Source organism: Zeugodacus cucurbitae, chromosome 6 (assembly GCF_028554725.1).
Source record: "Zeugodacus cucurbitae isolate PBARC_wt_2022May chromosome 6, idZeuCucr1.2, whole genome shotgun sequence".
Taxonomy (NCBI): domain Eukaryota; kingdom Metazoa; phylum Arthropoda; class Insecta; order Diptera; family Tephritidae; genus Zeugodacus; species Zeugodacus cucurbitae.
Window position 1 is genome coordinate 61,899,488 of NC_071671.1, and position 21,926 is coordinate 61,921,413.

Sequence of the window (21,926 nt, forward strand, 5' to 3'; positions counted from 1 at the left end):
GCAGTAAATTTAATTAAAAGTGCAGCGCTTTTGCGCTTTTTCTATGGCGTTCTTGAAAAGACCTTGAAAATTTATACGCTTCGAGGCAATTACTCGTCTCTGCCACATACTCGTACATTAATAGTAAACCAGTGTGTGTAAAGTATATGTAATGCGTGGAAAACCAACTTGTTATTATGCGGGTGAAGTACTCAGCATTGAAAAAAGGAAGCTTTAGAAAAATATTTACATTTAGTAGCTAATTGAAATGGTTGACAGCGTCGTATTTGGTGGGTGTTTGGGGACTGAGTGTATGGAAAACTGAAAATTTAAGCGGGCTGAAGTGAAAAGAAGGCGTAAAATTCTTTAAAAAGTAAGATTAGTGTACCTATCACTTTAAAATTTTATGTGTTATTCGAAAAATTACCAAATATCATAAAAAATAGGCATAAGCTATATGTTAAATTATACTATTGCCTACATTTCGGTGCAGAAAGATATTATTTGAAACGAAGTATCCCCTATAAGTTTTGTTTATTTAATTTTCTGATCTCTTATTTGTTATACATTCCAGAAAACAAAAGTTCGAATCCACTTAAAGTCCAATTTGTTCCTTGAATATGAGAATCATCAAAGAAACCCACTTTTAGAATGCTTCTTGGATATTCCTCTACCTTTTTTATTACTTTATCCTTATTTTTAATACTTAAGCAATCAGATATGTAGCAGTGTCTTCTAGATCTCTGTTTTCCACACCCTCCTTTTCAGAAATATCCCGCGAATCGAAGAGTACTTCATTTAAGTAAGCCACCTATGATGACAACTGTTTTATAACGAGTGTTCTAGTCATTTGAAGACAAGAAACGCTTTTAAAAAGTAACTTTATGTATGCTATGTCCTTCTAGAGCGCGTAGATAAATCAGTTTATGACTTGTTTTAGAGATAAATTATTCTTAAGAGCCATGAGATAACATATATTATAGTCGAACGTAAGACAGTCTTCAGTTTAATCGATCTTATAAGCTTTCCAATATCAAAACCCTTTTCTACAAAAAAGTACAAATGGCTAAGACATCAAAATCATTTTAAAATCGTCAACGAAGCTGGCACTCACACTACATCTCTGAACAAAATGATTAACTCAAAGAGAATCTAGAAAAAATTGCATGCCTGCAAGTAAATTAATTTAATCCAAAGTACAACTTAACTATAAATACATATCCGACAACATATTCATTAACGCACAACAAGTAAAACCAACATTTGCAATGTGAAAGATAAACCAAAAATAAACTGAGGACTGAGGAGCCCGACGCGTCCTAAACAAACAACGGTGTCACGTTTTTTGGCATACTGCTAGGAGAACCTTTAAATTAGAGTGTGTTGGCACACAATAGGGGGTCAACGGGAAATCGTATGAAAACGAAGAAACTGCGAACACAACAAAAGCAAATACAACATACACAAGCAAACGTACTTGCAACACCGGATGCATTTATAAAATCAACAACAGCATCCTCTCCTACTCATGGAGCTCAAGTAGTTGACGTTGTTGTTTTTACACAAAATATTTGTTTTTGTTGTTGTTTTTACTAAATTCTTGCTATTGTTGTTGGCTCTGTCTGTTAACATGCCATGACAATGAACGAATGCTGGCGACACTTACACTTAATGCGTGTCGCCAGTTGCTCCACTTTCTTCCACCAGGCGACACAAAGCGACACTTAAGAGCGAGCACGCAGACGCACGGACAAACCGACCGACGAATGGACCAGCCAATGGACGAGAGTGTTTGTATCCACAGACGGCTGTTTGGGTTGAATTAGAGGCCAAGAATATAATTGCGGTGGCGTTGAGGAACCTGAGAGAAGAAAGAGAGAGAGCAAGTGTGGCAGCAACTTTTGTTTTTGGAAATGTAAGAAATTAAAGCGAACGACGCCAAGGAAAGGAAATGCGAAACTGTAAATTTGTAATGTGAGGTAAACTGCCTGGCTGGCAAACAAAGAAAGTTGTTGAGGTCGTGTTTATGCGACTCCTGAAGTGGCAAAGTGTGTTTTCCGACGCCGTTAAGAACCTGTGGCGACGCGCGTTGACAGCTGTTGCATGAAGAGTTTTGTTTGTAGTTCCACGACTACCACACAAAGCATCATAGAGCTGTGCGGGCGGCTAGTTTACCGAACGTGAAGCGGTGAAAACGTGACGCAGGATGTGGCAACAAAGCGCGCTATTATCTTACGCGCGCCTTTTCTGAGCCGCAGATCCTTTCATATATATGGATGGTAGGTGCCTTGTGATAAATAGTTGTTGCGCGAAAAGCGTTTTGCCTTAGTTGAAGGTGGAAAATAGCACAAGTGTTCGATGTGTGGCATTTCAAAGCAACTTTTGGTGCACACTGTTCTTGTAATTCACATGCCACTGACACAATAAGCGTCGGTTATTTGCTTTAAAACGCTTTGTAGTAGGCAGCACACAGTAGTTTGTACTTGGATAAAGAAAGCTTGAGTTCAACGGCAATGCGAAAATTATGCACAAAGCCAGCCACAAAAGTGAGACAAGTGATAAAAGTGCGTTGAGCTGCTGTATGTGGCAGCAAAGCGGTTTTTTCATTGAATTCAATTGTGGGTCAGACAAATTTGAGTATATGCTGGGTGTAAAGCGCCTAAAATGCTGCTACGGTTATTGATTTTATGCTTAACCTAAGGCTTTGAACACAGTGAAGCACGAAACAGCGAACTATCGAGACAGAAAATCGAAAAAAGTTGAGAAACTCTCTCGCATTTCACTCATCTTTGGCAAAATTTTTGGATTCATCATCCTTCAAAGAGTTTTTGATCTTCATTTCTTACAATCACTGTGTGCTTAGCCTTATTATTGGTTTGGAATCTCTATATTTACCTTGCTATTCTACACTTCACCTCAATATTTGCTTAGGCACGCATCTCCGACAACAACAGCAACAGGATATACGCACAATTTGCAAAGAAAATATCTTTAGAAGAAGAAAAACAACAACAACTAAACATAGTAAGACCGTAGTACATACAGTTGGCTTCCGAAATTATTACGCACAGGATATGCAAACGGAAAGGACGCAGGAAATTTCCGGAAATTTCGCGTTCAAGCTAAACGCACTGCCGCACGCTTAGCAGTCATTCAAGCGTTCAGCCATTTATCTGTTCATCCGCTAGCGCGGCAGGAAATTGAAATGTAAATTCAAATCGCAGGAAATACGCATTTACATATAAACAATGTGTGTAGCTTTAGGTGCCGAGCGTTAGAAAGGTAAAGAGAGGGGAAGAGAGAAAGCAAGACATTAACGCATACACTTCACCTTGCCTCGCGCACCCAGCCAACTTAATTGAAACATTTGACAGCTTAATTCCGTTAGCGGATATAGCTCTACACACAGACACACTCTCACTCTCTCCTCAACAGCAGAGAAGAGTAAAGCAAAAAGTAAAATTGATGAAAGTGGCAAAAGTGTCACAAAGAAAACTTTTTCAATTTAATACTCTCGCCATGTAACTGTTAAAACGATAAGCAACAGCAACAAGGTGGTGGGAGGTGGGGCGTTGTTACAACAGTAAAAATGCGAGTTTAGAAATTTTGCAAAATTTAATCACAAATGCAAAAGAACAATTGAAGAAATGTCTTCATAGAAGTGGCTACAAGCGTTTGGAGCAGCAGACAATGCGCAAAAGTTCACAACATACAGTCTAAATATTCCTGATAAATGTACTTGTATGCATTTGAAACTTTTCTACACGCTTATTTAAAAAGTTCTTTGCCGGCACTTTTTGACTGCCTTTTTCATGTTGCTGACAGGCATTCTCTGGGCTGAGGGCGTTTTGGACCGCCCACTGTGTGGCGAATCTAAATTCTCACACATATTATGATTGTGTATAAGACAAATTTTATATATATCCATGTGACTGGGACCCAAGTAGTGTTGAAGAAACTTGTTAACCCACATCAAACGCACTTTTTCGCACTTTTGTGTTGTGTCTAAGGTGGAGAATAGCATGTACTGGGAGAAAATGATGAAGGGTATGCCTTTTAAGTGGAATAAATTTAACAAAGTATAAAAAGATATTAAGGAAGCTTTGGGGAGCTTTTGAAGAAAAGCTTGTTTAAAGAAAATTTGTCAAACTGGAGTATTTTACAGTTGAGATCCATATGGTTATGTGAAATTTTTTTATTATTTAGGTACTAAAAACGATTATTTTTACTGTTATATAAAAATACACTGCAAATTCTTTTTTTGTTTGTTCAAAAAGTTTAAAATTTTGATAAAGCGAAAGCCCGGAAGACGAAGCTTTCACTTATAAAAGCTCTTAAGAGGAAGCCTTCACTTATACAAGCTCAGAAGATGAAACTTCCACTTATGAAGGCTCAGTAAATGAAACTTTCACTTATAAAAGCTCGGGAGATGAAGCTTTCCTTAATGAAAGCTCGAAAGATGAAGCTTTTGCTTGTAAAAGCCCTCAAATAACTAAAATTTCTTCGTTAGCACGAATGTATAAACATTTTCCAGACCTAATACCACTGCTAATTCTTTTCTTACAGTGCATGCTTGTAAACTTTAATACAAATCACCGCATTAAATCAATTTCATAGTTGTACATGATGAAGTTAAAAAAATAAAAATAAAATAAAATCTTTAAGAACATTGTGTTTAACAGACTAGCTGCAGTCAGAAGAAGTAACCAAAGAGACCTTTTATTTTTCACAAAAAGTTATGAAAGAGTAACGCTACAAGTGCGCTTGGGTGCACAGACACATTACAAATTCAGCTAAATAAATACAAATGAACGCACATCTGAGTGTATGTACACAATAACGCCATTGTATGTGTAAGGGTCTTCACCACAGTTCCAGCGCCTCCGCCAGTCTGCGGGCTTCTTGTGCATGCGTGAAATGGGTCGCTGTAAGTTCAACGCCGCAGGATATGCGCTGCAAGTATAAATATGACCAAACACACACGGGCATACACAAACTTATTTACACTGTCACTGCGGGCATACAATAGTGCTGGCCCTGTGTCACAATGGAAAAAAAGTACAATAACAAAAAAGCACACGAGTCCACATAGTAAAGAAGATTTCTCGCTTGAAATGCTCAAAAGCTCTGAATATGAATGTTACAATTTTATTTGAGTTATTATTGTTATTTGTTTTTGGTGGCATACATTCGGCTTGGCAGTCTGTAAACACACACACACACACACAGAGACACACAAGCACATATGTGCATAATTCCACGCAGTTCATGCATTGTTGTGTCGGTTGTCGCAGGACCCACTGGCCTCTTTCACGCTCCATATGACCACGGTAGCGTCGAGCGCATTATTTGCGCTTAGTCCTTCACCGTTATTATGGCTACATTTCACATACAAATGCCTGCGAGTGTGTATTTGTTTAATTTTTTGGCTCAAATATTCATTTTTTGTTTTTGTTGTTTTTTTTCACTTTTTCTATTTCATACTTTGAATGGCATTTTTACTGTTAGTTCTCGCGTAAGCTGCTTGCTGTGTGTGGAAAATCGTTAAAACGTAAGCGCATCATTGAAAAAATGACAGTACATAAATAAAAGTCGCACACTGAAGGGCGAGCCAAGAGTCTACAACCGCCTTGTATGGCCTTACATACCCAGAAAGATACATACATACATGTATGTGGAGGTATAAGATGGGTGTGTGGTGATAAGTATATGTAGCTCTCTCGCAAATTTCATGCTTCAAATACGAAATTTTTTATTTTGTCATTTCGTCGGTGGTTGAAGCCAATTTTTAGGCGTTAAAAATGTTTTGAATAAATTTTGTTTAGAAATAATATATAGGCTTTAAAGAAAAGTATATGTGTATATATCTCGAGCACTTTATTTACTGCTGGATGAAGATAATTCATTTTAAAGGCTGAGAAGTACCCAAATACTCATATAAAATGTGATTACTTAGAACAACTAAAAAGTACTCATAATACTCATGTCGAAAAACGTTTGATAATTTTTAATTTTTGATTACATTAATGATTTCAGCTAGTTTAGGTGCTCTCAACCAATATTAAGTACTTTGAAAAATAAATGAGTACTTTTGTACTTACAAAATAAGTAATTTCGAGTATTCTATGAGTCACGTGCTTTAATCTATCAATCAAAGCTTATGTTTCTTAACACAAATTAAGTAATTACGGAGTACTTTTTTTTATAAATAATAAGTATATTAAATAAAATTAGTACTTTTTGACTCATATACTAACTGAGTACAATACTTAATCCCAAGATTTTTATTACGTACTTTGAAGTGTAGTTCTGTAATAGTTATGGATATCAAATATGTGTACTCTCAATATACTGCAGTAAATATTTTTTAATAATGAGTAGAGTCTATAGATTTTGAGTATATTAATGTATTTTGGTACATAATGGATAAAAATAGTACTGAGTGGGCTAAATTAAAAGTGAGTACTTTCACACTAAACTTATAATACTCTACCCTAAAAAAATTATAATACTCCTACTCAGTACTGAGTGCTATAAATAAATACTCATTTTTTATTATAATGAGTATTGGAAAGTAATAATGAATATATTATCAGCAATTATTCCATACGTAACAAAAATATTGGGAAGCCTCTGTTCAAGCTGATTGGTTTAAATATTTTAAAAACTAAAAAAATAAAATGGAATATACCGTTTTCAATGCCTCCATTTTTCACAGTTTAGAATTTATTCTTACCTTCACAATAGAAAATGTATTTGCAACATTTACCGCCACACAAAACCAACATGAAAAAACAACAATAACTACTAAATAACTCATAAAAATGAAAATTAACCACTGTACAAAAGAGTACTTGAATAATTTAAGCCTACTTTTGTGCGCTGGCATAGTTTATTTAAATTTCTGAAGTATCAATCGCTCAGTGGAATAAACAATAGCAAACAGTAATGCAAACTCTTCAACTACTTGATGCTGAACAAATTAACAAAAGCGCTTTAAACTTTCAAAATTATTATTAACAATTGAAATGAAGTATGCTTACATTGCAAGCACAGCCTAAAATTATGCTACAATTACTAATTTATATATGTATATATCTGTATGATATATTTGACAATCAAAATTATTTTATTCAAACGTAAAATAATTAATGCTCAATTCACCGCAGAGCGCACCGACTGCCACCACATACCCTTCAATATAATTAGTTCTCCAACGCAGACTAATCGGTGGCTAATTTTGAGCGCGACGCATATTATAGTTATTCAATGCGGTGTAATGATGTGGAAAGTGCGGTCAAAGGCGAAATGTGTAATTTAATGAGTTTCAATGAAAGCTTAGTGGGAAAAAATATGAAATTATCAAGCTTTCATGAAAGCACTGCTGCCATTTTTGCTCTTTGATATATGGTTTTTGCTTTCACAAGCCTGCGTTGTGGCAAGTGGCAAGTGTGCGGCGGCGCTGATGCTGAAATTAATTTGTCGCAGCAATTATTTCCAAACGAATTGACTTGAGTCACAGCGAAAGTTGTATGAAAGGATTAGACGTTGCGCGAAGGGGGGGCGTGGGAGTTGGTGAGCATAGTGTAGTTCTAGAGTGAGTTTCTCAACGAAAAATATAAAATTTTTTAGTTTCATATTAAATTAAACGTATTGTCAATAATTTCTTCATGAGCCAAAATCATCTTTAAATACTGGGAGGTACCCCTCTAAAGTCTACGCCTCTTTTTTCAAAGAATCTTAGCATATTACTCCTACACTCCATTCAAACAAATCTCAATTCCACGCCACTGGGGTCCTTAACCCCTTTCTATATCACCACCCACCAAAGTCTACGTCTCTTATCTGAAACAATCTAAGCCAACCAAGCGGCAACATCCATGTCTCATAACTTATTTGCCATAATTTCTCATAACTTCATGATAAAAAGCCGGCAAACCGGACGGAACAAGAAACAAATTTCCACAGACAAGACGATGAAAATAAAAAAACAACAACTTACAACAACAACGATAAAAACGAAAGACATAACCGATACAAAGAAAGACTATAGTATGACACAAAAACTTATCAAAAAGTTGTTTACAATTTCTAACTTGAACTTTTCCGCTTCTCGAATTTTTATTTACAGTTGCATAAGCATCAACAGCAACAACAGAATATGAACGCCCAAGTGGAGAGCACTCTAAGACACCATACAGCAGGATATTGAAGCCAAGCAAGAAGGAAGTCCGCAATCGCACTTGTAGGATGCTTAAGTGAAAATGTCGGCACGTCCACTTGCAACGCGTCCGTTGTAAGGACATGCAACAGCAAGCGGCAAGGACACTACACACAAAACTTCGCAGCCGTGTGTTGCAAGATAGTGAACGATAAAAGTAAAATAAAACTGGAAAAAAATGAATAAATAAAAAAATCATAAACATAAATAATAGTCAACAAATAACATGCAACATAGTACTTGCAACATACACTACAAATAGTGCGCCATGTAGCTAGAAATATTTTATTATATAACTGTAAGCATAAAATCGAACAAAAGTCAAGTGTTAGCGCACATAGAAACGAAAATAACTACATAACTGTAAATATTCAAGTGCAACTTGCAACACACAACAAGCAATAAAGTACGTAGTGATAAATTGAGCTGAAAGTATCAAGACGCTCATAAAAATTTCAACTGGCGCAAATTTATGGCGCAAGGACTTTGAAGAGCGCGCAAAAAAGTGCCGTTATTTACTTTCTTTTAAAATTTTTATTCTCTTTTTTATAACCTCGCTCGCGTCGTCGCGTTGCACGTATAACCTTGCCGTCGCCTCGTAATTTCTCAGTCGCAGTATGCTGCTGTCGCATCCACACGCTGCTGCCGCATGCAGCACGTCCTTGCCACATATCAAGTGCAAGGTTCGCTTATCCTAGTTTAAGGCGCGAAAATTCAACAAATTTCATTTTCCTCTCTTCTACACACTCATTCTCTATCTCTCTCTTTCAGCAGCTGCCACATGCATTTTGAAGCATTTTCCGCGTAGGAGCAACGCGTCTAACGAGTGGCAGCGACGCGGCACAGTTTGCTGCTGATTTTAGGGGTCGCAACACGTCGCGAGTTGCACGAACCCAAACGGACTGGCACACACACATACATACAAAAGTGGTGTTGCCTGATTGTTGTGTAATACTCTCTCACACACACTACATTCTATGCCGCACGATTTCGAACGGCGACGCTAAGAGCACGCAAAACAATCGTGCAACAGTGAAAACATAACAAACAAAAATAAGAAATAAAAGAAAATCGAAAAGTGTATTTTGAATAAAAGTGAAATATTACGAAAAGAAAGTCGCGACGAAAGAAGAAATAAGAAAAACAAAAACAACAAAAATAAAGTGCAATCGTTGCATATCGCATATCGCGTCTCTCGCGCAACCAACCGTGCAACACCCTGCCTGCCACAATGCAAGTTCAAGTTCGGCGTTCTTGAGCTACTTAAGCTGCAACTAGCTTTGCTGCACACTTGCAACGTGCCACATCTTACGCCGTGGTACGCCCGTTCGTTCGTAGTGCGGTCGTTCGGTTTGGCCATTGATTCTTGTTGTGGTCGCGGCAGCATGAAATCGAAATCGAAACTGAAATTGAAAATGGCAAATACAATAACAAATACAAACACAAATCAAAGGCACAGTCGTTGCCCCAACAGCAGCAGCAGCAGCAATAAAAGTGCACACAATGCCACAGCTGTTGTTCGCTGTCGTGCCACTATAAACATGTCACGCAACCGTGGCAGCACGTCGTCGGTATTGCCACATAGCGTCGCCGGCCGGCAACGTCGGCGTGGCAGCACACCCGTCTACGAAGCAAACCCAGGATTACTCTTTCAGGCAGCTTTGTTGCTGGCTTTAGTGTTGGCGCTTGGCGTTGGTGTTGAAGGTAAGTGGCTATTGCGAGTTTTAATTGAATTTATTTACTGCTATTACTACTTTTTTTTTGTTGTTGTAATCAATGCGGTGTTAAGTAGTTAATTTAGTTTATAGTTCTTTTGTAACTTTGATATATGATTATTTCGTATAGGATTGTGTAGGTTCCACCAGAACTTAATTGAATATTCCGTAACAATCTAAATAAATATTGTGTCTGATAGAAAATCTCATCACCACTGTTACAACATTCCTTCAGTTTTGATTGAATATGATCCAGATCAGATTCGCTTCAAAACCCCTCAATCAAGTATATGAAACAACAATTGACAATAAACTCCATGTGCCTCTGATTTTATGTCAAGTTAAACTCTAAACTAAATCCATAATTTAACTCCATCTCACATATTATATCTTCAATCTAACATGAAAAACCATTAGTTTTGTGTCAAAATTTCAACACTCATGATTTATAATGACCCTCCAAGAGCCTTCTCAACTAAGTCCGTTACAGGCATCCCGACAAAATATCAATCTGCTATGAAAATTGTTCTGGCTTCATATTAAACTAGACCAAACCGTCTGTTATAGCATTCAATCTCAGATAATTAATATGAAATTCAACACTCTTCATTACAAGCCATTAAAAAAATAAGTGTTATATATAGCATATTCCTGAACCTTCCCAACTTCCTCTAAAAATAGTTTGAAAACTAGAGTATAGGGTTGCCACATAATTTTTTAAAGACTTTGGTGTCAAGCTAGCAATGCAATATTAGGATTTGTTATATAAGTATATGAACTATTAATTTAATTTTCTGAAAAATTTGCAATGGATTATTATAGGGTAGGGTTGCCAACTTTTTACAAAAAATTATATATTATACTATATAATAAAATCTGCGAGGTCTTGATAATAGAGAAAAACGTATAAACGTTAAAACTAAATACAAAGTTTACATTTTGATAAACATTTAGCTCCAAGGGGTCGAATAGGTAGCTTGAGCCTTTGCGCCTTAAAATTTTTATGAAACCTTTACAAGGTTGCTACACATTGCTGCTATATGATTTTAGCTTGGCGACATTTTTAATAAATACTTGTAATTCAACTAGGCGTTCGCAGCATTTTTTGTTAGAATAAACTAAACAAATTACTATGGGGTTGCCATATGGTTTTTGGAAAATATTATATTCTTTAAATTTTGTTCATAATAATGCTTGAATTTTAAACTGGCGCTATTGTGCTGATATAAAGACATTAATAAGCAAATATTGCACAGGGTTGCCATTTATCTCAAAAATAAATATTTAGTAATTTTTTTTACATTTTCTGGAGACAATATCTTACAAATAATTATAAAACAAATATATAATTCTTGATCTTGACACCTTCAAAATTTAAAAATCGTATTTAGTCAATGACAAAGGTTCTTATTTGGTAAACTTATACTATGTTTACATATAACGAGATTATCTCCATTTACGAGCTTAACTCGATAATCTGTAATTAAGAAACGAGATTTCCCATACAAAATTGCTCTCTGGATAATCCGAGATTATAAAATTATCTCGTTTTATACAACTAGATTTTCGGTGTTATTCCTAGGCTTATCGATAATTTTGCGAAGAAAAGGAGAAATGTCAAATGAAAATGTAAACAACAATGGCCGACAGCGAGAGAAATATGTGTAATACAACAACAAATGCAACACATTTGACAATTGATAATATCATTTGGCTATATGTAAACGGTTAGATTATTGAACGAGCTTAGAACAAGATTATTTTCATATGTAAACATACTATTAGTCCCATATGCATATTTAACTATTCCAATTTGTTTATAAAAACCAACTTATCTCCAAAAATTAGTAATGCATACTTATGGTAGATATCCCAACTTTATTCAACTTGGTAGTAAGCCTTTACGACGGTCGCTGCCTTTGTTCGCTATCACTGAAAGCACTTTGTCGCATCATTAGCAAAGCATTTTACGAATAATAGATATGTGAATATGTAGCTGAGCTTTCACATCAAAGAGCACTGATAGCGGTAACTACCCTTTTCCTTTCTCGCTCAATCGCCAGTCTTTATTATGTCATCAAAAATACCGACAATCATTTAAACAAAAGGACATAATAAACTTTGAAAATCATATAGAAATCACATGAATTTATCACTCAATCGACAGCCGCACAGCGAAAAAATGCATACAACAAAAGGCGCCCTCGGTACCTTTGACCCAATTCGCTCGCCGGTGTGTGCGCCTATTCAGCCGCCGCTTGTCTACGTTAATTGGGCCGTTTTGTCAACAGCTGCTGTGTATGAGATATGCAAAACAATGCAAAGACAAACAAATATATATGAATATAGACATACGTGAGGCAAATTATTTTGTACAACAATAGCAAAAGCGGAAAAAAGACAAAATGTATGTGTGTATAGATGCTGATAAAAATTCATATAAATTCATAAGTGTGTGTGTGTTGACCGGCAAACAAAAGCCATACAAACACGGCTTGAAGTCGCTTTGACTGCCAAATCGAAACTGCATTGTAAATAAAGTGGTAGAACACACGTCTGGCGGCGTGGCAAGTTCGTCGAAAGACGAAAAGAAATGTGTGTAAAGGCCACAACGTCGCAACTTATCGCTGATTGTATCTGACGTGTCGTCGCCGTAGACCCTGCTATTGTTGTTGTTTTTAGTGTCGTCTGACGCGTTTATTTCTTATTTTTTCGGCTGGCGAGTAGCAACCAGCAGCATACATATGTATTTATGCTTGTATGCTGGTGTGGCAAGTATCCTACACACACTCACATACATATGTATTTATATGAATACAGTTGCGCATTGTCTGTGTGGCGTCCCCTGGTGACCTGTCAACATTTACAAATTTATGGATATTTCTACATTTGGACACACGTTGGAGAAATAAGCAGATACATTTGCCAACAGAAGGGTCCAAGCGCATATATTTGGAGGGAATGCCAACAGTAGCTTGTATTTATAGGTAGTGCGTATGTGGCAAGTACGTGGTGTCTTAGTAGAATTCTTATTTTTTTTATCACTGCTGGGTAATGTGACGATTGGACAGTCAAGCGGCTAAGTAGGCAGGCACAGAAATATATATAGATATAAGGCCACTTCATTCAATATTTGCGTCTAGAATGCTGCTGAGCCAAATGTTGCACATACATATACCTAATATAAATATGTATGTGTGCCTTGAATAAAAAAGTCAATGAAATGTATTGGAGGTGCCATATGTCGAATTGTTGTTATGAATAATTCACTCATAGAGAGACACCAAGTGGCAGTCAAATAAAAGCGGAGGCGTAAAGAAAGACCCAGGGCGCTAGGTATTCGTTGGAAGACTGTGGCATGAGTGTGGGGGTAGCTAGAAACAAAACAAACAAATAAATAAACTCTATTAAATATATGTATACATTTCTATATTTTTTTTCCTGTATCAAGAAGCAGTAGACAACTCATACGCTTTCTATTAAAGGCTACACTTAATGTCACAGTCTGCTTTGAGCACTTGGATGCTCGTGTGAATGCATTGCATTTTGATAAGCGTCATTTACATATGCATCTAGTTATATATTTTGTCTTGTATCTTAAGTTGCTAAGTGCTTTCGTTATCCCTGAAACACTTTATTGAAGGGAAAAGCAAAAAAAGAAGCAATAAAACTATCAGCGACCAAAAAATTATATATGTATGCCATTAGAACACAGTTGGGAAGGAAGAAACTTTAAAAGAAATTGAATTTCTCATATGAATCTATAATTCTCATGCTCTTAGTATAACAACAAATAGGTCATCATTGACCCCGACTGCACTGAGAATTATTTTCGTGACTGATGAAAGCTTATAAAAGTGATTTTCCATCTATTAGATTGTTTCTTTAAAACAATTGACAAACCAAACCGTAAAAAATTGAGAGTCCATGAGAAGTCCGGAGATCTGTCGGGTCGGCTGCTAGGTACTCGTTACTACAGATGGGGATAATAAATTACAGATGGGAATAATACGTATAAAGGTTCCATTTCATAGTAATAAATTGTTCGACTTGTATATTATGTCGACTCCGAAAGGGTAATATATTTCGGGAGACTTTTTTTCTTTATAGAAATTCGATCGTATATTTAGGAATTTTCAACAGTTGGACCCAGCGATCCGAAAATACTTTTCGATTTTGGGTAGGATAGGAATTGGAATCAATCAATCATAGACCTGAGATTTCAAGAAGCACACCAAAATAAAAAAAATAGAAATAGGGAACATATATTAAAATAGACATATCGTTAACCCTGCTTTACTTTCTTTGAAATAAAAATGTTTAAAAATTTAAAAAAGAAAAGAGGCAAATCAACTTCTTTTCGATATTTTTCACTACTATTCTCAGATAATAAGTACTTGCAACACAAATTAATTCACGCTCAAGTTTTAATCAAATAAAAATGAGTATGCCTCAAGCATCTTCAACTGTAAATCCACTTATTTCCATACAACAAATTAAGTTTCCACCCAAAATTTAATGTATGTACAAACTGGCTATGAGTTAAACGCTGGAGCAACTTTTCGTGCAACAAAAAAGTGAGACAGCCAGTAAATTTAACTTAAGAACTTTTGCAACTTAATGCGTTAATAGGCGACAAAATACTTTCGAAACTGCAGACGGCAGCTGACTGAAAGAAGGCAACATACCTTCATATATACGCACACATATGCAAATGGCGACATATGTGAAGGCGCACGAGCGGCTGGCGAGCGTATGTAGAATTAAATTTAAATGTACTAAGTTAAAAGTATAAGCACACAGACATATATACTTAAGTCTGGAAAAGTCATATATTTCGAGGAAAATTCGTATTTATACATACAAACACATATGTTACCTCATAAATTTCCATTTGCAACGTAAGCGCCAAAGTCAACGGAAAAAGCACCTACAACAAAGCTACAAAAAAAATTAAAAAAAAACTACAAAAAGGTAGTGAAACAACAACAACAATTTCATACACACTTTAGTGCACTTCTGTGCCAACTGAAAACTGCAAAACCAGCATTGTTTTTGTTGTTTGTCCAAAAAACATGCTAAAAATACTTTTCATAAAGACAACAATAAGCAAACTAAAAAAAGAGAGCACACTTTTGAAAGTACTGTCATATGTGCGCATAGCGAAATAACTTATTCTGGCAGTCAGACGTAATTCAGACGATCAAAAAAATTACGTGTTGCAGCATAAAAATTGCACTGAAAATGAAGTTGTAAAAGTATAAAGTATTATAAATGCGAATGCCGGCACTCGCATATGTGTCTGTGTGTGTGTGTGTGTGTGTGCATGCATACTGAAATATAGTAAGCAGCTCCCACAATAGTAACAACTAATAAAAGTGTCTGGCTGGCTGGTTGCAAGTTAAACGAAAGAGCTCTAGAGTGAAATTTATAACGGTGTTGCCGAAAAATGCAACCAAGTACTTCCAGCAAAATACTCACTCGTTCATACAAAAACATAAATTTATGTTTAATATAGTTTTTTTTTGGTGAATACCAAGTGTACCCAGTGAGCAGTTGAATGGGTGATGTTAATAAATAAATGAAAATAAAATAAAATAAAATAAAATAAAATAAAATAAAATAAAATAAAATAAAATAAAATAAAATAAAATAAAATAAAATAAAATAAAATAAAATAAAATAAAATAAAATAAAATAAAATAAAATAAAATAAAATAAAATAAAATAAAATAAAATAAAATAAAATAAAATAAAATAAAATAAAATAAAATAAAATAAAATAAAATAAAATAAAATAAAAAATAAAATAAAATAAAATAAAATAAAATAAAATAAAATAAAATAAATTAAAATAAATTAAAATAAAATAAAATAAGATACAAAAAATTAAAAAAATAAAATAAAATAAAATAAAATAAATAAAAAATAAATAAAAAATAAAATAAAATAAAATAAAATAAAATAAAATAAAAAATAAAATAAAATAAAATCAAATAAAATAAAATAAAATAAAATAAAATAAAATAAAATAAAATAAAATACAATAAAATACAATAAAATAAAATAAAATAAAATAAAATAAAATACAATAAAATACAATAAAATAAAATAAAATAAAATAAAATAAAATAAAATAAAATGAAATAAAATAAAATTAAATTAAATTAAATAAAATTAAATAAATAAAATAAAAACCTTAAACTTAACATGAAACTTAACCTTAAAATGAATTAATTAAAATTTAAATCTAAATCAAAAATATTTTTTGTTGAAACTTCAACGTAACCCAACCTTAATATTAGATTTTAGACTTAAACTCCTTGGTAACACTTTCCCTTTATCCTCATTTTATAATCTGTAGATTTATATATTCTCTAAACCTCTTCGGAGGCTACAAAGTACACACCAGCTCCACTTAAAATGTTTATGGTGCATAAATATACACGTAAAAGTGAGCAAAGCTCTACATTTGCATGTGTGACTATTTCAAAAGCGACCAAATTGCCAAGTCTGACACTTGGATGCTATTAAAGTGGCAGCAGCAGTTACAAGCGCCCATCGCTGGAAACAGCACATAAGCTCTAACTTTTGATAATTCAACTATATAGTTGCTGGGCGTGTATGTGTGTGGGTCCAAACTATTTGCTAGTCATAAGTTTTCATTTATGCAATAATATATGTATATAAGGCGAAATATTTATGTGCAGCAAAGAAGGTTAAGAGTTGAAGAGGCGTGAGCGCTTGAGTAGCATAAATTTGTAGAAGGTCTTATGCTTGTTATTGAGAGTCTCATATAGTATACCAACACTTGAAGACAACTGTTTGTTTGTATGTAAATATATTTATATAAGCTACAAACTATGCGATTGTCGCAATAAATCAGCACACATGCATAACTTAAATAACTTATGACTTGCAGGACTATTTTATGCGCCTGAACTCTGACACTGTCTCCCTCACTCCCTCAACTAGCGCTCTCTCCCGCAACACACACTCAAAGTCAATGCCGCCAATAAAAAGCGCCTGCTGTTGAAGGCCAGTGGCAGCATATTTTTGCAAGGAGGCAGTCATCCTGTCTAGCCGTGGTTTTCCGTGTCTCCGCTTAACTAGTGTGGGTTTGGGGGCAGACAACAACAATAACTACATACATATATAAATTTGTATTAACAACTATTTTCAAGTAGCAAGTCTGTGGCAAAAAGTTGCTGAAGCATTTGTAGTTGGTGGAAAAAAAAACTTTAAATAAGAAAAACTCAAGCTAGTCACAAACAGTTATTTATGTATATAGGTATGTACGTATTAAGCTGTCGTCTGCGCGTGTGGCATGGTGGCGGAAATATGTCAGAAACTATAATATATGAGTTGATAATGAAAATTTAGAAGAAGCAGTCGCAGTTGTCCTCATATCAGGCGTAGTTTCGATTTGACAGGTCGGAAATAATGTGGCTCCTGCGCAGCTGCCAAACGCTGGCAGCGCCTGTCTACCAAATTTAGGCTGCAAAAAATATTTTTTGTTGCCGTTTTTATTTCTATTTATTTTCCTTCATATAATTTTTGATAATAAAATACATTTAGAAAAGTGAAATTTATTAGTTTCCACACATGAAAGCTTTCTATTAGTAGATTCTTTCAGCAGAGATAGTTGAAATTCAAGTATGTTGTAGACACAAGTGTAGCGAAAGGTTCCCGGGCATGGCATGGTAAAAGCAAATTCTCATAAAATGCAAATAAAAAGTTGTTGTTAGTAAAAAAGATAGAGCAGTATTCAAGTATCTACGAGTATGTGTGATACTTGCTAGCCTTGAGGCACTTGGAAAAAGGCTGGTAATTGTTATGTACCCATTTTTTCGGGTCGTAAAAAATGCGTATCGAATGCTAGCAAATAACAGTGATAATAGTTGAAAATATTTAGTTTGGTCATAAAATAGAAATAATAATGCAATAAATAACGAAAAGGGTTAGGAGATAAATGAAATGGGTGCGAAAGAAAGTAATAAAGTAGTTTTTATATTCTTTTACTATTTTGTAGAAGATGAAGTAGTATAAGATAAAGAGTTATATTATTATTTTTATATTTTATGCTGCTGAAAAGTTCTAAAACTAGAAATTAAAAAAAATAAAAAAAATTAAAAAAAATCCCGCAAAATTCGGGATTAAATTTTCGGGATCCGGAAATTTATAAATCTTTTTGTAATTTTTGTAAAAGTTATTAAAATATATAAATCCCGAAAAATAATTAATTGATAAATTTTGATCCCGAAATTTCGGGATTAAGAAAACTAAAAGTAAAAATTATGTAAATCTCCAGGAAACTGTATGAAATTGTTTTATAAAATTTGATTTGATATTTTGTAACTTCAAAATTTATTAAATTTATTGAAAGTTAATGTGAAAAAGAACATGTGTGACCATCTCGCAGAATCAATACAACGAACAAATAAAAATTTAATTTCAAATAAATTTAAAGTGCGTCCATAAATTTTCATTTCCTCAGTAACTCATATGCTGTTTCCAATCAAAATAAAATTTCAAGACAGCAGTCTTCTCAGCATATCGCTTTCACCCACTGACTCAAAATGCACGCATTACTCAGCGGAAATATTCGAAAAAATAAAATAAATAACAAGAATCAAGCGCACATTTCGATAAACGAAGCAAGTGTTAAAAGCTTAAAGTTTCAAATTACTGAAGACACAAATTTATAGTCTCCTCATATATGTAGAAATTTCGATCCTTATCAGGCACTGCAAAGTGGCAATAAAATGTGTTGAAAGCTGAATTATTGTGAGTCAGAAAAAAAGAATCTAAAATCAAATTGAACGATTTTCAAGTTTGTGGCAAGTGAATGCTTAGCTGGAAGGAGGAAAGAGTAAGATATGCGCATATAAATGATAAAATAAAATAAAAATAATATGAGAAAGGAGGAGGAAAAAATTGAATAAAAAGCGAGCAAACTGCATTGCAGCCTTTGCTTGTTGGCTTATCCTTGACTTTGAACTGCACAATAAGTTATGCAAATAAATTCCCAACAGCTCGCACATGTCCGCCCCAAAACGAAATTCTTACTTACATAAACACACAGACTGTACTAGAACAACTGTTGTCCATTCATTGAGCGAGCGCAAAGCGGCAATTGGTGACCGACGTACGTATTACAGCTGTGTCTTAGTCCATAAGCAGCTGTGAAATTTGCTAGTTTTCGAGTTTTCACTACGCTGAGGCGCCTGCTGCGCCACACTCGTATAACTAAAGCAATCACCACACACTGCAACTCAATCCACGCCTTCACTGCAGCCTGTGTGTTAAGTGTAAATATGTTTATGAAACTATCTGTAGCTTTGCTGTAGTCTGTCCACTTGCTGTCTGCTTGATTGACTGACATTTTCATTTTTACGCTCGTTTTAGTTGTAATATGTCTTGAATATGAATTTATTGCACTTGAAATTGCAATTTCAGTTGCTAAATTCGTGCATGAGGTAGCTCTCAGAATGCACACTCGCATATATTATCACTTCCATACATACCTCATACGTACGTATACTCTAAAATGTGACTTCCTGTCTCAGCATGCTATCCTGCTGACTAACAAGTCGTTAAACTGGACGAGCATAACAAATCAGGCATGTAAATACAATGACTGACACTTGACTACCAACTACCATCCACCATGGCTGCTACGTGGTAGACATAAGTGTCAAGTTGTTAAACTGCTAAGCTTGTATTCATTTGTGAGACTGAGAATGCAAACCTGTTTGAGTTTACTAAAGCTCATTTCAACTGTAGACACAAGTAATTTTCATGCATTCTCTATAACTCTGGATCATGTATACACTTATTTCTAGAAAATACAAATGTACCATCACAGAACATGTGTTCCATGAACATCTTTCATATTGGTCAATTTAATCTCACTGTAAGCTTTCTATTAAAACCAAAAAATCAAAGTTCTGTCGAGGGTTTCGCCTTACAGATTTGGTTGTTTGAGGTTACTAAGCATTGCTGAAGCTTTATAACAGCTTTAAATAGCAGTTACATAAGCTGATAAGCTTTTTGACTGTTTATAGTGTCGTCTACATCATCATCATCATCAATAACGCTTTATCATTCAATATACATATGAGCACTCTAATACCGTAAAGGTTTCACATACGACTTTAAATTGCAAAAATTCACTTATTCACAGCATATCACGAGTATCTAACATAAATCCATACACATGTAATATTTTTTCTAACATGCATTTACCAGCCAATAAAATTAGTGGAATAAAATTAGCCATCAACATGACGTTTATTGCGGGTTTCAATGACAAATCCGTCTATGAATCCTTTGACTATTTTGCATACATTACATATTTACATTGAACAATTTTTTCAAAAAGCCATCAATACTCATATATTCCATGACAATCCGCAACTCTTGGCATTATAGCACTTTTATCCTTGTATTGAAATATTTTTTCCTCCCTTTTTTATAGAAATTTGATAAGCTTCCATTTCAGTCGCATATTTACCACACGTACATTAAAAAGTGCCACCGTCTGTAATGTATACAAGTCAATGTAATAAAAGTTATAAAAAACTATTTGCCACTGAATGTCAGTTTATACACATTTTTTCAGTATAAGCCACTTCATCACACACTCATATGCTTGATATGACACGCGGCATAAAGAGGATTTACTCACCGGTGTGGCATTGCAATCTGACATGGCAAATATGCAAAAATCATCAAACAGTCAACGAAGTGAAATCGATAGCATTGCAAAAATGATATTTAAATATATATTTATATTTATAGAGTTTATATTCGGTTGTGTGGTAAGCATGTAAGCAATACAGTTGGATGAGACATTGATGATAGAGAGTAACTAGAACTTGTGTCCATGTTCAGCCTTTAAATGACTCTCAGTATTTTTATAGAATCAACTCTTTTGCGGAAGTCAAATTTAATTAATTAAAGCTCATTTCAACAGTATACATTAGTGACTTTTATTCAACCCTTTTAATTCTGGATCATATATACACTTCTTTCATAACAATACTAACGTTCCACCACAAAACATGTGTTCCATGAACATATTTCACATCGGTCATTTTGTTCTCACTCTGTACTACATATTAACATAAAAAAATCAAAATTCTGTCGACGCTTTCGTCTTACACATTTAGCTATTTGAGGTTATTAAGCATTTGTGAAGCTTTCCATGTACAATTATCGAGAAAAATCTGACTAAGGGCACGCGAGCTTCTTTACTGTGGTCTGTAATAAATATTTCGCTCACTGGGCAACACAACATGCAAAACTCATATAAGTAAGCTGTCAAATTAATAGTTGCAGGTACCGCCACCGTCAACGCTGTTGCTACACAACACTATCGTCACCTTTTTGTTACCACACACGCAAATTCTTTGTTGGCTTTTTGACGTTTTTTGTTACTGACTATCAATACTGCAAAAAAAAAGAAACTTTATGAAAAAATTTCATGCTTCTGTTGAGCGTTGCGCGCAAATATTTTTGATATTTTCACCGGCGGCAAATACCAACAGAGTTATTTATTTCACTTACGAAAATATGCATATTTATGTGCAAATGAATGCAATCGCCAATTTTATGTGGCAAACAAATTTTTGGTTATTTTCAATATAAAATGGTGGAAAAAATCGACGAATATGTGGTGACACAAAAACAACAAACAGCATGTCATGTTGCACGCCCCTGTTGACAATATTGAGTATGCATATGTAAGCATCATGCCACTGAGCGGCCTCCACTAGCAGCTACTCATACTCTTACACGCTTCAATTGCTATGATGTTGCTGATGATGATGTTGCTGATGCTCACGGCTTACAAGCGCACACTACTTGCACATGGGTGTAAAGCATTTCGGGTGTTAAGCTGCATGAATGTTTTAATAATTTCACGCATTGCTGAGTAAATACGCCGTTGCAATGAAATGAAAATGCCGTCGCGTGGGTTGTGGGTTCGGGAAAAAAATTGGAAAAAC

At 34.7% G+C, this 21,926-nt stretch overlaps 1 protein-coding gene across 5 annotated transcripts in view; it reads left to right on the forward strand.

Moving 5' to 3' along the window:
* LOC105209387 (protein sax-3) overlaps nt 1–21,926 on the forward strand; it is a 292,880-nt gene that overhangs the window by 100,159 nt on the left and 170,795 nt on the right. For 4 of the 5 annotated variants that reach the window (XM_054234986.1, XM_054234983.1, XM_054234981.1 and 1 more), the window contains exon 2: nt 8,972–9,904. In XM_054234986.1, coding sequence (XP_054090961.1) covers nt 9,586–9,904 — 319 coding nt within the window. In that variant the 5' untranslated portion in view covers nt 8,972–9,585. The remainder of the gene's footprint in view (nt 1–8,971; nt 9,905–21,926) is intronic. The other variant, XM_054234982.1, reaches the window with a different exon arrangement.